We start from the raw sequence: 18,878 nt of genomic DNA, 5'->3' as shown, positions 1-18,878 counted from the left end.
TTATTTATTCACAAGAGACACAGAAAGAGAGAGGCAGAGACACAGGCAGAGGGAGAAGCAAGCTCCATGCAGGGAGCTCGATTGGGATTCGATTCCGGGACCCCAGGACCATAACCTGAGCCAAAGGCAGATGCGCTTAACTGCTGAGCCAAGCAGGCGTCCCACTACGTATGTTCTTTAGCTAAGTTTCCTAAAAATAAAAAATGATACAATTAAGACAGAAACATTTAACTTTTCAACATGTTTCTGTATAACTGAATTTTTTAAACCATAGAAGCAATGCAAATATGACTACAAACAAATGTAGAAAGAAAACCAACAGCTCTTTTTCTTCCTTTTGCAGCCTCTGAAGTCTCAATACCATTTCTTTGGGTAGTATATTATTTAGAAATGATGAAAACTGTAACTTTGTTCATTTAGGAAATTTAGCCTGCAATGAGCAGTGAGGATGTTTTCTTATTAATATTCCCATCTCCTGTCATACTTTCTATATATAATCATCTTTAATTAAATATACTATTTGTAGAGTACATAAATGTGGTTCACTGCAGAAGTAGGCAGCATGCTTGATAAACTTCTTTTCTGATAGAGCCATTTATTTTTTTCAAGTTTCCATAAGTCCTTCTTTTCTTTTCTACGTTATATCTTCCTTTTGTAGGCCTTTCATCTTTATTTCAACTGCTCCATTAAGTCGAGCACTCCATCTGATTCCCTTATTCACCAAATCTCTCTATCTCAGAGGCCTACTTTCTAACTCCATCTAGTTGGTTGCTCTCTGGGTCTACTCTAATAGCCATCATCCTAGAATTCCTTTCACTGCTTTCTCTTGACAGAGACCCACTGTTAAATGAATTGCCCATCTTCCCCTTTTTTGGTTTATTCCTGTATGTGTTGGAGCACATCATCTAGTACTTTCCTGAAAAAGGTATATAGAAGATAAATATTCTTTGTCCTTATATCTGAATACATCCTACTCTTCAAACTTCATTGTTTTAGATACAGAATTCCAAGTTGAAAATTATTTCCCCTCAAAACTTTGAAGGTATTTTCCTTACAAGTGTTAAAAACACTACTTTCATTTGTCTTCTCGTCCTTAGTGGTGGTTGTTTTTATTGCTGGTATTTTTAAATTTCATAATAATGCACTGTGGCATAGCTCTTTCTTAACCAATTTACCAGGTGTTTGGTGAGCTCTTTCAATATAAAGATTCAATGTCCTAGGGCACATTCAATGTCCTGAGCCTTGGGTGGCTCAGTCAGTTAAGCGTCTCCTTTGGCTCAGGTCATGATCTCAAGGTCCTGGGGCCTTTCATCTGGTCTCCTGCTCAGCGAGGAGTCGGCTTCTCCCTTTCTCCCTGCCCCTCACTGCCTCCTCCCCTTGCTGGTGCTCTATCTTATATACTCTGTCTCCCTCTCTCCCCAATAAATGTATAAAATCTTTAAAAAAAAGAATCATGGGCAGCCCCGGTGGCCCAGCGGTTTAGTGCCATCTTTGGCCCAGGGTGTGATCCTGGGGACCCAGGATCAAGTCCCACATCGGGCTCCCTGCATGGAGCCTGCTTCTCCCTCTACCTGTATCTCTGCTCCTCTCTCTCTCTCTGTCATGAATAAATAAATAAAGTCTAAAAAAAAAAAAAAAAAGAAAAAGAAAAAGAATCATGTCTGTCAGTTCTGAAGGTTTTTCTTCTTTTAGTTACTTGGTAATTTCTCCACCTACCCAAAGATTATTCCAGGATGACTCCAAAGATTGGTATGTATATGGGGGGGTGGGGGGAAGAGAATATACCACTGTATATACAGCATATATACAGCACTCACTAAGACATGAGGTACAAATCAATAATTTAGTTGTGAGACAGTTTATAAGAAAATCCCAGCTCAGTGTTTTCTTGTTCAGTTTTTCAAAATCCAACTGCTTTTTATAGTTACAAATAACCAGGCATCTGTTTCCATGGCTTCTTGATGCCTCAGGCTGACTGATTCTAGAAGTAATGCTAGTGCCTTTCTCCCCATTACAAAAAACAAAGATTATAAACATGAGATTATTACTCAAAGAGTGGTATGGTTACCTGTTAATTTCTTCCCCTCTAATTTCACTATTCCTAGAATGATACTCATATCACTCATCTTCTAACATTTCTATCACTGCTTTCTTATACTTTCTCAAGTTTTCCTCAACTTCAAATTCTGCTTTGTTGAATTTTAATTTTTATTTCTAAGTTTTTCTTGTTTGTTCCTTTTTCACTGTATCCTGTTCTTGTTTTATAGATACTTCTGGGTTCTCTGAGGTTAATAAGAACCAGAGATAATTAATAGTTCATGTTTGTTACCTTCATTATCTCTCTCCTCAAGGGTCATCATTTCTTCTGTTTTAGTTTCCATCTTTTATGCTGGAGCTTTCCTTGATTATGTACACTGAAGGATGACCTACTAAAACTTAACTCTGTTGGTATGGGTTATTAATGGATAAGCTTTCCATGTGGTGATTCATCAGGGATCTAGTTCATTTGAGAGGATTTAGTGCTAAAATGTGGATGATTATTCTCTAGAGACATTCAATGCCTCCACAGAATTCTAACCATCACCTCCTCTCTTGTTCCATCCGTAGCCCATCTCATGCCAAGGAAATAGACTCCTAGCTATCTGTTCTATACTTGTGGGTGGTCTCAAATTTTCTTTATTATATACATGTACATATACATACACATATGCATTCATAGCAACAATCATTTTTTTTTAAACTGGAAATAATCTGAAATGTCTTGAAGTTGATCTATGGCCAAATCTAAAATAAAATAAAATTCACCATGGAAAGGAGAAAATATGAAGCAAATATTTAAAATGTTACAAATATGCCAATATGATGCTCACTGTTGAATTATGCACAATAGGGAAAATAATTGAAATACCTAAATATCTTTTTTTTAATCAAAAACTAATTAAATAGGGCAGCCCCGGTGGCACAGCGGTTTAGTGCCACCTGCAGCCCAGGGTGTGATCCTGTAGACCCAGGATTGAGTCCGACATCGGGCTCCCTGCGTGGAGCCTGCTTCTCCCTCTGCCTCTCATGAATAAATAAAATCTTAAAAAAAAAAAAAAAGAACTAATTATATAAATTATGATACAGCTATCCTGTAGTATGAATGTGCTGACATGGAAAAATTTATCAGTTATACTATACCAAGCCCCACACCAAAAGGTTGGGTTTGCAGTGTCAATGATCCCATTTATAAATGTATTGTGTATGCGTGTATATGTATATGTGTGTTGTTTGAGGATATATATTTATTATACTAATATATAATACTAATACTTATATATTACATACACAATCATACATATGCTATGTTAACACTATTTCTGAAATAATACAGGAAAAAACACAGGGAAAAACAGGAGAGAACAGCAACAGGATGCACAAGCCAGAAAGCAGATGAATCAGAGTTAACAGATTCAAGAAAGGCAACTCTTTTCTCAAGTCAGCAATGAATGGAGCTGAGAATAAACCCAGAGATTCAATAATAATTGGCTATATCATGTATCTATGAAAATGAAAAGTAGAGGAGTCAGCCTAATGTAAGGAGCATTGGGTGAACATTATTATTATTATTATTATTAGGTGAACATTATTTGACAAGAATTTAGATTCCTAGGTCCTCACATCCACCGCAGTTTGCTAGGTGACTACTCTTCTGGAGGTTTATTCTCTCAAGATGTAATTCAAGATTCCTGACCTAGGCAATGCTAAGAACTATTGAAGGCATAGGTACAGATGTGATGCTGTACTCAGCAGGATCAGAGAATTAAAAATGCTAAGGTGCACCTATGCGGCTCAGTCAGTTAAGTGTCTGACTCTTGATCTCAGCTCAGGTCTTGACTTCAAGGCCACGAGTTCAAGCCCCATTTTGGCCTCCAGGCTGGGTATGGAGCCTACTTAAAAAAGAAAATGCTAAGAATTTCACCCCTCACTTTCCCAGTTCTCAACTGGATCCTAGAGCACTAGAAGACATTCTCTTACCCTCTAGTGAAGACTAGAAGACTCTTCTCTCTAGAATGCAACTAGTGTAAGAAAAAAACCTAAAGATCTGACAGTAGTCCTCTCCAAAAATTGGCCCATCCAGATTATCCTAGTGAAACTCAAAGTTGACCTGTCCCAACCATGTGCTCATGATTCCTAATCAGGAGAAGACAGCCAAGGAAAAAGTCCTTCAATAAGGAAGAGATCAAAACAATAAGGCAGGAAAGAGCAAACTGGAAGTAAGTAACCACGCAAAAGAAGAACAAAAAATTACAATATCCTTTGGAAAAAGCAAAGAGAGAAAGATAAAATGTACACATCTTAAAAGAATAGAATAGTAGGAGAGCATGCAGAAAATAAAGAACTCTTGAAAATTAAAAACATTACAGCTGTCACTAAACATTATAGCAGTAAATTAATAGTCAATAAAAGGATGAGAAGATAAAGTTGAGAAAATTTCTAAGAAATCAGAGAAAAAGGGCAGTCAGTTAAGCGTCCGACTCAGGTCATGATCTCGGGGTCCTGGGATGGAGCCCCACATTGGGCTCCCCACTCAACAGGGAGCCTACTTGTCTCCCTCTTCCCTTACCCCTCCCCCGATCATGTGTTCACAAACTCTCTCAAATAAATAAATCTTTAAAAATAAAAGAAATCAAAGAAAAAACACAAAAGAATGAATAGTAGGCCTACCCCCAAAAGATAAATATATTAGAATATATAATAGAAAGTACAATATTGGGGGCACTTGGGTGGCTCAGTTGGTTAATCGTCTGCCTTTGACTCAAGTCATGATCCCGGGGTCCCAGGATTAAGCCCCACATTAAGCTCCCTGCTCAGCAGAGAGTCTGCTTCTCCCTCTGCCTCTGCCCACCTCCCACCCCACTTGTGTTCTCTCACTCTCTCTCAAATAAATAAAATCTTAGGAAAAAAAAAGTGCAACATTGATATAATGACTAGTCAAGAAAACACACACACACACACACACACCCCCCAAACAAGAAAGAATAGTAAAAGGCAGAGGAGGGGAATAATCAACAAAACAATTCAGGGATCCCTGGGTGGCGCAGCAGTTTGGCGCCTGCCTTTGGCCCAGGGCGTGATCCTGGAGCCCTGGGATCGAGTCCCACATCGGGCTCCCGGTGCATGGAGCCTGCTTCTCCCTCTGCCTGTGTCTCTGCCTCTCTCTCTCTGTGACTATCATAAATAAATAAAAAATAAAAATAAAAATAAAGTTAAACAAAACCAAACAATTCAAGAAAAGCAGCTGAAACAGAAAGGTCCAAGTTTGTAGAATGAAAAGAATCTAACAAGAACACAGGACAGTGGATAAAAATACATCAACATAAAAAAAAAAAATACATCAACATAAGGCATAATCACCGTGAAATTTTAAGACATTAGACACAAAGATTCAAGATTCCAAAGAGAGGGAAAAGAAAAAAAAAAAAACATTAAGAAATAAAAGTCGCACAGGAAGAATGAGGAATTGGAAGAGCTCTGGATTTTACAGAAACGATGTTAGAAGAAAAAAAAGACAACTGAACAATACCAGTAAAATACTAAAGGAAAACATTCTATCTAGGTAAAACATGCAAAACCATACACAGGATGATATTCTCAGACACACACAATCTCTAAAAATCTTTCCTTCTCACTCATTTGTTCTTAAAAAATTACTAGAGAAAATGTTCCACCACAATGAGTACGCCAAGGAAGGTAAAAAAAGACAGGAGATGCCAAAAGGACTTCCAAGTAGTACTCTGAAGAGTGATTCCTAGAATGGGATCTCCTCAGGAAGATATCTGTGCACCAGATGCAGAAGGAAATCAGTCCATACTAGCACATACCACAGAGCTATTTCCAAAGAAAGTAATACAAAGGACTGCTATCACTGCTGTGCTGTATCACAAGATACCTGCTGCCCCCACACAATCTGAAGGAGTTTAAATAGGTTTAGCTTGTTTTAACAACGTGTTGATGAAATTCCAACTCTCCCCTCCAAGTCTTTCCAAGTGTTATCCCGATCAGCTGACTACATCATTTTACCCAGCAGAAACATTTTGCTTTGACCTAGAAAGCTAGAGGTATTATTTGGTAAACCTAGAATCAGAAAACAGCAGCTTACTACTCCCATACTCCTGTTCATCATCCACTATACTACATCCGAGTTTCTGATTTGGTAAGCCCCAGTGCTTCCCAGAACTCCTTTATGACCCTCTCCACTGAAGTACCTTAGAGAGGCTTTTGCAAACTCTGAGAGAAGCTGAATGTGAAATTAGAATATGGCCTACAGACTCTATTCAGGCAACATTCTCAGGGAACCTTCATCTGAGTGGAAATATTACCTTTTCTTACACAGCAAGGCTTATGCTTGCTACTCAGTTTTAACAAAACTAAACAATATGCTCTTTAGAAATATATATTTATGTTTAATATATATACATATGTTTAATTATAATGAAAAGTAAAGGGATGATTGCACTAAAATCAGGATATTAATTACTTCTGGAACAGAAATGCAAAATTCTTTTAAGTAAATATTGTTTGTTCATCACTATGGTAGACATACCAATGTTCATATTCATATTATTCTTTAAATTATATATATATTTTCATATACTGCCTAGATGTCTGACATATTAGAATTATAAAGACTGAACTTTAGAATACTCACAGCATTTGGTTTAAAAAATTAGTTCATGCAAGTAACCATCTGAATTAAGAGACACAAAACAATTTCTGTCACATTCTAAGTGAGTAAAAATCCAAATAATTAAGTATTGAGAAATGTAAAATATTTTTATGAAGATACATACTTCATTTGATAGGTCGTATTTCCCCCTTCCCCTGATTGTCAAATTTATTAAATCTCCTCTCCAGTCTTCCTCATTTTTATTATTTGATAGTTATACCTCATTCTGCCTTAAATATTAAGCAATAATGCCATCATAAAAGAGATCATAATAGATGTAATAGAGATAAGCAAAGTTTAGTATTCTTTACCAAAAATTCAGTATAGCTGTGTAAGTCTAATATTGCATAACAGAAACCATGCTTTAACTGGCAATGGAAAAAGATAGTACCTGAAAAACCCACAGTACAATACTGTAGGGTGTGAATAATAAATCATAACTAAAATTTAATGAAGCTTTTAGATCCACTAATAATAGAAATATTTTCAAGCCTCAATCAATGGCTGATTTTAAGTAACAACAGACAATAAAATTTTGGCCCAATTAAAAAACAGTGAATTGCCTTTATAGAACTTGATTTTTAACAATGAAAAACACATATTGTATGCAATAGGCTATTTATTATGTTTACCTTGAAGTCCATTAAGGATAGAAGTAATTTCTATGGATTTAATATGAGCTGTATCAGAGTTTTTGGCATCGGTAAGATCCAGTTTGGATACCATTTCAGGAGATGGATTTGTCTGGAAAGGTGGTTTTGACAAGCGCCGAAGTTTACAGTTTTTAGGAGAGTATTTTTCATCTTTGTCTTTTTCTTTGTCTAATTTATTCTAGGTTAAGAAAAAAAAAGTATCTCACATTAACCATGAGTTATTATGAGGCATTTATTAGTAACAATGTTAATACTCATTTTAAATTCAAAGCTGTATTATATATTATTAAACAATATGAAAAGAAAGAATATAAGAAGCTCTTCATAAACAGAGACAGTGGGACACCTGGGTGGCTCAGCGGTTGAGATTCTGCCTTTGGCTCAGGGCATGATCCCGGAGTCCCGGGATGGAGTCCCACAATGGACTCCCTGCATGGAGCCTGCTTCTCCGTCTCCCTATGTCTCTGCCTCTCTCTCTCTCTCATGAATAAATGAATAAAATCTTAAAAAACAAAACAAAACACAGAGATGGTTTCCCAAAGTTGTTTTTTTTTTTCTTTTTTTTTTTTTAAGGATCATACATTCATTCATTCACGAGACACAGAGAGAGAGAAGCAGAGACAGAAGCAAGCTCCCTGCAGTGAGCCCAATGTGGGACTCGATCCCAGGACCCTGGGATCACGACCTGAGCCAAAGGCAGACACTCAACCACTGAGCCACCCAGGTGTCCCTTTCCCAAAGTTTTTAACAAATTACTACAAGTGAGCAAAATGTTTTTTGTTTAATATTTAAATTTTAATAGTGGAGTTAAATTAGTAATCCCATAAGCAATTGAGACTAACCAACCTCATACTGCTAATAATTGACATTACAAACTCTTCAAAATTAAATCCCTAAGGCTTAAATATTCATTAAAAAAACAATTTCAGGGGCGCCTGGGTGGCTTAGCAAGTTGAGCATCTGCCTTCAGCTCAGGTCATGATCTTGGGTCCTGGGATGGAGCCCCACATTGGGCTCCCTGCACAGTGGGGAGCTTGCTTCTCCCTCTCCCTCTGCCTGCCACTCCCCCTGCTGTGTGTGCTCTGTCAAATAAATAAATAAAATCTTTAAGAAAATAATTTCAACCTGGTAGTTTCAAAACGTGTAACATTTTCAATATAAAATGTGGGTTGGGAATGACAAAATTCTAAACATCTTCATTTAGCTGGCAATGAGGAGTAACTCTAAACAAATGATCTCTTGTAAAGCGAAGTTGGAGACAACTTTCTTGCCTCAGTGGTAAATTACCATTTCTAGTAAAGAACTGTCTGTTTACCAATAAGATGAGGAGAGGCTAACTAAAATACTTCTGGAAATTGTTTTTGAATCTGTTTTGAAAATAATTTATGGGAAAAATCATTTAGACAAGCTTCTTTTTTTTTTAAATTTTTTATTTATTTATGATAGTCACAGAAAGAGAGAGAGAGACAGAGACACAGGCAGAGGGAGAAGCAGGCTCCATGCACCGGGAGCCCGACGTGGGATTTGATCCCGGGTCTCCAGGATCGCGCCCTGGGCCAAAGGCAGGCGCCAAACCGCTGTGCCACCCAGGGATCCCTAGACAAGCTTCCTAAATGATGATGTAGAGCATGATGGAGCAGTAAACAACTCTGACATCCTATTATAGAGACAGACTAGAATCTCAGTGACTATTTTCACACTTCTCCCAAAGATGGTACATCACCATCATCACTCTGGATGCACAGAAGATAATTCATTACATATTACAGACGCTTTAGGGTAAAGGTTCTCCATGTGTGGCCCTGGACCTTCTGGGAATATGTTAGAAATGTAAACTCCTGGAACCAGCCTCAGATCTAGTGAATAAGAAATGCTGGGGATGAAGCCAAGCCTTCAGAGTTTCAACAAGTCCTCCAGGTGACTGATACATGCTCAAGTGCAAGAGTCACCTATTTAAGACATCTGGGTTTAATTCTCAGAATGCACTGAAAAGCCTTATGTGCAGGTAGACAACCATAGCCTATCAATAATTAGTGCTGTTCCTATTTTTGTACCATTACCAGCCTTTTCACTACTTCATTATTTTATTCCAGAGATTATAATGTATCATGTATTCTGAGAGCAGAAAAGGTCCACCCCACTCAAAATTCAAATATGGCTTTCATTCATTCATTCATTCATTCATTCATTTCAAATATGGCTTTTAATGGCTATCAGAAGAAAGATGAGAGGGAAAGGGGTGCAATATCAAAATATTATCTAGGAAGCATTTTCCAAAATTTACATGCCTCTTCCCCAAAGACCAGGAATTGTAATATGCCCTGGGAGAGGCCAAGAACTAAACTGAGAATAAATATTTACGAAAAAATCTCTCTAGGGAATATTCTAATACCACTTCTCCCATCTCTACACCCCCTCTTCTACCTAAGCAATACTCCTCCTAAAACTTGCTGTGTATAGACACTGGCTTTTTTTAACACCACTCACAACTTTTCCAATAGCTAAAAATAATGCCGTAATTTCCATACTTCCCAATAAAGACCAAGAGTGAAGCTAAAAGGGGTTTGAGAAGCTACCAGGTTGTTACACTGAAACTTGAAGAACAGATTTGATTTTACAGTGAGAAAAGAACCACCATTCTGGGGGAAAAGTCTGCACTATTTGGGACCACCAGCAGGAAAGTAAACAGTTCCTCACTGGGAATACAGGAAATTGAATTTCAAAAGAACTACTAAACACCTCAACTATAGATATCATTCAAAGGATTAAAAAAGCCATTAAAAAGATAAAAAAATATTTTAAAACCTAGTGACTGGTTGACTTTCTAATAAAAGTTAAAAGATTTAGTCTTAGAATAAACAAGAGTAATTCTATCATACACAGCAGTAGCATTAATTTCCAAACAAGCTCATTAATAGATTCCCACAGTACCCATCGATGGTGGGGCTAATGTGGTCCTGTGAACATGTTCTAAGCTCCTGCCAACAGAGTCAGACAAAGATGAAAAGAAACAGAGGAGGTGCAGACAGGCTCTCCTCTGCGTTCAGATACGTCTTCCTCTTCCTTTGAATAGTTTACAGCCATTACACTAAGCCAGGCTCCTAGACACACTATTTAATGATTCCTCACTGGAGAGGAAAGGGGCAAAAAAGGACTGAAATAACTAAATGAAATCTGTCTGGATGGTCTTACCCAATGTTAGGACTAAAAAACCCTCAAAGATCACTTAGTCTTGTTTTAAAAGATCTTTCCCAAAAGCTGACAATATTAACTATACCCAAATCTAGCATTTGATAAATTCGCTGTTCTGAGAGTATTTCCATCTCTACTAACATTCATGCACACACACTTAATACATCATTTTCGAGGAAAAGTTCTTTGATTAAAAGCTATGATATAGCAAAATAAGTACTTACCTTTATTTTCTTCCGATGTTTTATCTTTGGTACATTTTTATCAGCAGGTCTTACTATTTTATCTGCTTTAATCCATTCATCATACCTAAAATTAAAGGAAATTAATATAAATACACAAAATATCACAGAAGTAACTATGCCATATTTAAGAAAAATTCGTAAATAGAATTGTAACATTTTAGAATAGGAAAAGACCTTGGAGACCATTTAGTTCAACTTCCTGGTTTGATGAATATAACTACCAAGGCCCAAAAAGAGAGATAAAGTGATCTGCTGACATAATGTCAGCTTCTGGCTGAGCCAAGACCAAAAAGAAAGATCTCTTGACATCTAAACTAGCACTCCTTACTCTGCTATACCAGAAAAACCAAATTGTATTATAAAGAAACCACAATATATTCTGGCTTTTTCTGTTTTGTTTTCTTTTAAGCAGCAAGTGAGACAGTTGGTTTTTTTTTTCTAGACTCATCAGGAAGCTAAGGAAATACGCTCTAATTTTAAATGACATTGTGATACGACAGCATATTATAACTTACAAACAATGCAAAAATCAATTGAAATAAAAAACACCTTCTTATAAAATAGTAGGAAAGCTTGACTCTGCCAAATTTTTCAGTATTCTGAGGTGCTTCCTACATATACAGACAGCTAAGAGTCAACAGCTCTGACTCTGATGGCCTTTCCAAAATGCTGACAGTCTGTGCGCATTTCATAGGGTGCAACTTACTACTGACTGCAATAAAGCTATTTGTTTAAAGCAAAACAGAATGGCAGTTTATTTTTATAAAAATTCAGCTAAAAAGAAGAAACATTAAAAATGAATTAACCTCTTTTTATGTTCAAAAGTTATATACAATTACTGTGGAAAATGGAAAACTACCTGACATTTTTAACTCCAGAACACGGAACAATTGAAAATGAGCTTTTAAATTAAAATGTCCTCATTATTTGAGGTACTAAATGAAGTAATAAAGGTCCTAAGTCAGGAAGTAAATGACTTGGGTCATTACCTGACGAATACATTATATTCTTGCTCTAGGGTAGGCCTGGAAAGTATGTCTGTAACCACTCCCAGATAAATTCTACTGGCTGGTGTAAACTACTAGCTGCAATAAAGCTGAGAGCACACCCCTCAGGCAAAGGATTATGTCTATCTGCTGGAAGCTGCTGATAGTAAGCTGTGGGGGCCACAGTGATAAGTAAAAAGAATGAGAAAGAATGCAATGCGTTCTAGGAAAGTCTTCACATAATCCCTGCAGGCTAGTTATGTGGCTCTGGTTAAGCCATTCTCAACATCAGATTTAGTGTATTCTGCATAAATAAGACTATTTTATTTATTTTTTTAAAGATTTTATTTATTTATTCATGAGAGACACAGAGAGAGAGAGAGGCAGAGACACAGGGAGAGGAAGAAGCAGGATCCCTGCAGGGAGCCTGATGTGGGACTCAATCCTGAGACTCCAGGGTCACACCCTGGGCCAAAGGCAGGCGCTCAACCACTGAGCCACCCAGGTGTCCCAAATAAGACTATTTTAAAAAGTAAAATAAAAAAATAAGACTGCATATCACATACAGTTTTTGAGAATCAAACATATGATTAAGTACTTTGAAAACTTCTAAAACAAATATTATTCTACTAAACATACCCCTTTTGGTATTTATACTGGCACAGTAACACCTATCTAAATATTTACAGTACTTTTCACTTTCCTATGAATACTAAAAATTGCATTATGCTTGAGATGAAAGCAATTCAGTTCCTTCCAAAATTGGGGTGAAGGTGGAAAATGAACAGAAAATATTTCTGCCCTCCACAAAGTTGAATGTAAACTAGAAGCTGCTCTTATTTGCATATAGTTATGGAAGTCAATGCTATATACTTTGTTTAAAAGAAAACAAAAGAAGCTTTCTAACTACTTAGAGATAACTGAAGATAGTTCATGATGGTTATATATAACAACAACTTAACTAAACAAGGATATATTATTTTTAACCTTTCTTAAATGAAGACTATCTGTTGTGTAGTTAGTTTTATAATATCAGACATTTTTACTATTCAACTTGGGTTTTTGACATGAATTATATTTCAAATTAGGGCAAAATAGTAGCTTTAACTTAAGATCACTACCACGATGTTATATATTTATTTTACATGGAACACCAATTACATCAAACAAGCAAAGAATACATCTGCCTCCATAGTTAAAATGTCCACTGTGACGGAGGAAGACTTAAGACTCAGAATAAATGTTAAATTTTCTTCAGAAGAAGGTAGAAGAAACATACACATCAGTAACAGCTATTGCCTGGTACAGGCTGATGCCCACTGCCTGAGCTCCAACAGTGTACAGATGCCAACTGGTAATTATTTTCTAAAAGAAGACTGGCTATTGGAAGAACTTAAAGTAGTGAGTGTGGATGTGGAAAGCGTTGGAACAGACAGAAAAGAAAAAAAGGCAAATTCTGGAATTAGATGAAATGAACTACACAATTCTAAAATATCTGAATAGTAGTAATTAAACACTATGGTCTTACTGCATTTTTAAAAAGATTTTATTTATCTATTCATGAGAAACACACAGAAAGAGGCAGAGACATTGGCAGAGGGAGAAGCAGGTTCCCCACAGGGAGCCCAATGTGGGACTCAATCCTGGGACCCAGCAATCACACCCTGAGCCGAAGGCAGATGCTTAACCACTGAGCCAGCCACCCAGGCATCCCTGATCTTACTATTCTGGATGATAGTTTTGTTTTAAAATAATATTCTGTATGATTTTAGGAGATGCCTTGGACAATCATTTAGATATGTTTCTTTTTTTTAAAAGATATTTTTATTTATTCATGAGAGGCACAGAGAGAGACAGAGACATAGGCAGAAGGAGAAGCAGACTCCCTGTGGGGAGTCTGATGCAGGACTCAATCCCAGGACTCTGGGATCACAACCTGAGCCAAAGGCAGACACTTAACCACTGAGCCACCCAGGTGTCCCTAGATATGTTTCCTATTGAAGTAATTACATGGTAACTTATAGTCCTCTAAGTATTAGCTAATATTATTACTCTTTTATTAGTTGCCTCTTTCTGTTCTACTTTCTCAGTGTGTGTTTGTTCAGGCATTCCCCTGTTCTGACACTACTTAAATTTTTTTCTTTTCTCCATCAAATGTATTCCCTATTTTTATAAAATGTAGTAACACAATATTATTGTTATTATAATTAATAGCCTTTAGAACTAGAAAATGCCTTAAAAACCTATCAATGAATTTATTTCGCAGATTAAGAAAACCAAACCATGAAAGTAAACTGACTTTGCAAGCAATAGGCTTGCCAAAAACAGCACCAGGTAGGGAGTTAGAGAAAAATGGAAGGTAGAGAAAGGAACTGCCTCTTAAAACATTCTGGTCAGTATCAGCATAATGACAGAGGGCATGGCAGGTTCCATTCAGAGTAAGCACAGAGAAGAATTATAGATCAGCAACTGGAAAAGCCACCTTCAAAGTGCACAACCACAGCACCTGGGGGGCTCAGTTGGTTAAGGGTCTGCCTTTGGCTTAGGTCAATGATCCCAGTGTCCTGGGATTGAGCCCCAAGTCAGGCTTCCTGTTCAGCAAGGAGTATGCTTCTCCCTCTCCTTCTGCCAGCTGCTCTGCCTGCTTGTGCTCTCTTTTATTCCCTTCCTCTTGTCAAATAATAAATCAATAAAGTCTAAAAAAATTTTTAAAAGATATAAATGCACAACCTATGATGAGGGAGAACTGAAAATAATGTGAGAATTTTGGTTAAGGGAGCCCTTTTAAATTATAAATGCCCTTACCAAATAGAAGTTGAGATCATGGACACAAACGTTAGCCCAGACAAATATTTCAAAATTTAATGAGATTCTACTAGCACTTTGTCTGATTAATCTTAAAAAAAAAAAAAAAGAAAAAAAGATTAGAGAATAAACAGAACTGTAACTGATCATCATCTTTTATTTTTTAAAAGATTTATTTATTTATTTATTCATGAGAGACACAGAGAAAGAGAGTCAGAGACACAGGCAGAGGGAGAAGCAGGCTCTGTGCAGGAAGCCCGAAGTGGGACTCGATCCCGGGTCTCCAGGATCACACCCTGGGCTGAAGGAGGCGCTAAACCACTGAGCCACCTGGGTTGCCCTGATCATCATATTTTAAAAATAAGAAATGTTCTTTTCCTTTATGTAATTACTCAGAGTATCATGCAAGTGTTCCATTTTCTTGATAGAATACATTCAAAGAACACAAAGGAGAGACACATAAGTTCATATGGAGAAAAAAACTGGTGCCAAACGCCCCCCCCCCACTACATTTCCTACAGATACCAACTTATGTAAAAGGGGTAGGCCAATTTAATTTTGACTTTAATAGTGCCAGTTAATTTAAATAAAGGAGACAGTATTAGTAGGTCAAGATCTCTGACTCCCTATCAAATACCAAGAATTAACACTTGAATGAAATGAATCTAGTTCAGAACTACAAGAAGTTGATGCTGCTCATTCTATATAAACTTTGTCTTTTAATACAGTATACTTAATATATATTTAAAAAGAAACTATACATTTACTACAGGCATAAAAGAAAATAATCAATGAAGATAAAAAATGAGAAAATTCAGCTCAAATTCAAATATCTTGGATATCATAAAAATGGAAACTACTGGAAGTGGCAAAAAGCAGAAAATTGCAGCTAAGAAACAGAAGACGATAAAATAGTTTCAATTTCTCCTTAGAGTACGATATCAAAGTAAGATATCCATTCATGCCTCAAAATACATTCTTTTATTTTGTTTTGTTTTTAATTTATTTATTCATGAGAGACGCAGAGAAAGAGAGAGGCAGAGACACAGGCAGAGGGAGAAGCATGCTCCATGCAGGGAGCCCAACGTGGGACTTGATCCTGGGTCTCCAGGATCATGCCCCGGGTGGAAGGCGGCACCAAACCGCTGAGCCACTTGGACTGCCCTCAAAATACATTCTTAAAGAATATTAAGAATCTTAATAACTAAATGCGATACTTTTTTAATTTGAAAATGTTTCCAGTCATTTTCTGACATCCTCAAATACACAAGAATGCTGTCCTTCCCTCAGCTCTCCAATATTCTTGGTTTTGCTTTAAGTACCACAGACGGAATCAAGAGTATGTATTTTGATGAGGTCTCTCAATGCATAGGAAGAACACTGCTTAACAGGTATTTAGGGTAACAGGTCTTCAGAGAAACCACTTTTTATCATTTTAATACACCTAGATTCTTCTTCAAGGTTAGCTAGCAGGCCTATTGGTTGTCTTGTTTATGATCACATGGTCTGAGAGCTAGGAGAGAAATGTAAGCTAAGCAGTGGGCCTTCAAACAAAATGACTGGTAACTCTGGATTCAAGCAGTAATAGAGTTCTATGAGAATGTCTGAAGAAAACCAGGTAGTTTGGATTATTGATAAAAACTGTGCTGCCTTTAGCCTGGGGCCTGATCCTGGAGACCTGGGATCGAGTCCCATGTCAGGCTCCCTGCGTGGAGCCTGCTTCTCCTGCCTGTGTCTCTGCCTCCGTGTGTGTGTGTGTGTGTGTGTGTGTGTGTGTGTGTGTGTGTCTCTTTCATGAATAAATAAATAAAATCTTAAAAAAAAGAAAAAAAACTGTGCTGCCTTTAATTGGACGTTATCTTTAAAAATCACGATCACAAGAAAGTAATTGGCCTCTTTGTGACAAAAGGGAATACAGTTTGCCAGGGCACAATGAAAAGATAACTAAATATTTCCATTTAAAAACAAATATTGAAAAACTAAGAAAAACAAATATTGAAACAAAAATTAAAACAAATACTGATTTAGAAAATTAAGTCTGATAGTAATTAGACTATATTTTTCAATGATCAATTAATGCACTGTCGGGAATGCATGAAATCTAGACAAGTATCTCATCAGGTATTTAACTAAAAGTATTGAGGAAAATATTTTGAAAGTATATATTTGGTGTACTTGAGAATACCTCTATTGAAATCATCTAATATTCAACTAATGGAACAAACATGAAAGAACAGAAGCATGAGCAACTCATTTAACTTATGTCTGCTCCCTGACCTGTATAAAATAAAGGAGCTGGATCCCTAAAGTAAAAAAATTATATGAAAACTCTGTGACTGAAAGTATGCATGAGGGCTTATTCATTTGATAAATACTTCTTAGGTACTATTTATGTGACAGATTGTGTACTAGGCACTGAGTATTTAGGAATGAATACAACATGGCTCCTTCCCACAAGGAGCTTAGCATGGAACACAGAAGACAACACTAAGCAGTAATGGCAAAATTAACAATACAAACCTTCTGAACCTTTTGAAAGCAGCAGCCACATAGATATTGGAATTTTAAAAATGTGTTCAATTTAAATATTCATACAAAGCTAGAAGGAACCATTCAGAGACCATAATATACTTGCTCTCACCAGAGAAAAACAGAGAAAAACAGCTTTCTGATTTTTGTTTGGATGTGTTGGCAAATCATCTTAGCAATGATAAAAACGGAAAAGAATTGTTAATCAATCAGATATAAGAAACCAAAATGGTTCTGTTGCCCACATTAATCCACATTTTGGTTCTTCTTAAACCCAACCAAACCACCTTCAAAGAAATATTATCAGTGTGTATCAATACATACCCCAAAAGACATAACTTCAGAGATTTAAAAAAAATAATTACATGCAGAATAAAAGTATTTTAAAAATAATTTCATAAGCAAAACCAAACTGACATTAAAAAGCTCACTCTGAAATATATATACAAATTATTAAAAAATTATAAAATCTAAGAACCAACCATTAATTTAAATATTAAAATCATCTGTATTTTGTTTTCTGTGACGATTAGACTCATTTAATAACAGCTGAACAATACGTACTTCATATCTTGTCTATTTATATATAAACAGTTAATATATGTCACATACTAGTCAGGTTTTAAAAACCTCACATCTAAAGTAGAAATTTAAGCTATCTTAGCAAGGAGAAAAATTTTCCCCCTTAATCGTTAGAGTAAAAAAGTATAGAATATAAAGCATAATGTTGTAATAGGAAAAAAGACCAACTCATATGAAAAGCAGCAATAGTTATTAAATTATAAACTTTATAAGCTATTTGATCGATATTTGCCTAGTTTATGAATTTTCCATAATAGTTTCAATTTACACACATATTTTCAATCTGAGAGAATACCTAAAGCAAAATTTATGACTCATTGAACATAATTTAATGCCTTCTGTCATGTTAAGATATAACAAAAATAAAAGCATTATACTGTTGAAAAAATAAAATTCTAAGCATGCCATTAACATTTCATATTTCCAATTCATATAACCACTTAATATTAAGTCCACATCAAAGACACAGGAATGATGTTCATCATAATAAAGAATATAACAGAATGACAATTAACTTGAATTTTATAGCATAATCATATTTAATGTTTGATACAGCAGCCCAAGAGTATGGTGTAGTAATTGTATCAATTATTTTTCCTGAAGATTTTAACTCTGTAAAATGAAACAAAGGTATAGGTCTTTAGGCAGAGGTAATATGTAATGTTAAGAACACATCATAAAGCATTACACCAGGCTTATTTATAGAGATCACTGCAAATGGTTAACAACCGTGGCATTCACTGTATTTTGTGATGTAAATACTGACTTTTAAAAGTACCTGAAAAGTTTACTTTATTAACAGTTGTTAAGTTTAGGGGATTGGTACTTATGCACAGTTAGACAAAGGTACTGATGTACCTACCAATCTACAAAACCACCCAATGGAACAGGTCCACATTTACATTTTACATTAAATGTACCTGCCAGTATACAAGAACTACTGAATGGAACAGGTTCAGTTTGGGAAACACTCTAAGTTGAATTCACAAAGAAAGCAAGCCAATCTAAGTGCAAAAATACCCAAGCTATTAATCTTTTTTCATGAAGGAAGTATTTATTTTCACTTGCACTGAAAAACTAGAGTCCACTTAGAAGTCGTATTTTTAAAGTACAAATTATTATGTTCATTTTACTCACTGCTTTGTCTCTACAGTTAGAGGACTGCCTGACACAAAGC

The 18,878-nt window shown here is 36.1% G+C and overlaps 1 protein-coding gene across 6 annotated transcripts in view; it reads right to left on the bottom strand.

Moving 5' to 3' along the window:
* ARID4B (AT-rich interaction domain 4B) overlaps positions 1 to 18,878 on the bottom strand; it is a 149,744-nt gene that overhangs the window by 16,005 nt on the left and 114,861 nt on the right. For all 6 annotated transcript variants that reach the window (XR_013377529.1, XM_077894429.1, XM_077894425.1 and 3 more), the window contains 2 exons: positions 10,779 to 10,863; positions 7,342 to 7,540 (listed from right to left, as the gene is read on the bottom strand). Coding sequence is in view for 5 of the 6 variants with exons in the window: in XM_077894429.1 (XP_077750555.1) it covers positions 7,342 to 7,540; positions 10,779 to 10,863 (284 nt within the window). In the remaining variant the exon portion in view is untranslated. The remainder of the gene's footprint in view (positions 1 to 7,341; positions 7,541 to 10,778; positions 10,864 to 18,878) is intronic.

Source organism: Canis aureus, chromosome 4 (genome assembly GCF_053574225.1).
Source record: "Canis aureus isolate CA01 chromosome 4, VMU_Caureus_v.1.0, whole genome shotgun sequence".
Taxonomy (NCBI): Eukaryota; Metazoa; Chordata; class Mammalia; order Carnivora; family Canidae; genus Canis; species Canis aureus.
The sequence above is the reverse complement of the archived record's forward strand: the minus strand, read 5'-3'. Positions and strand labels throughout refer to the sequence as shown.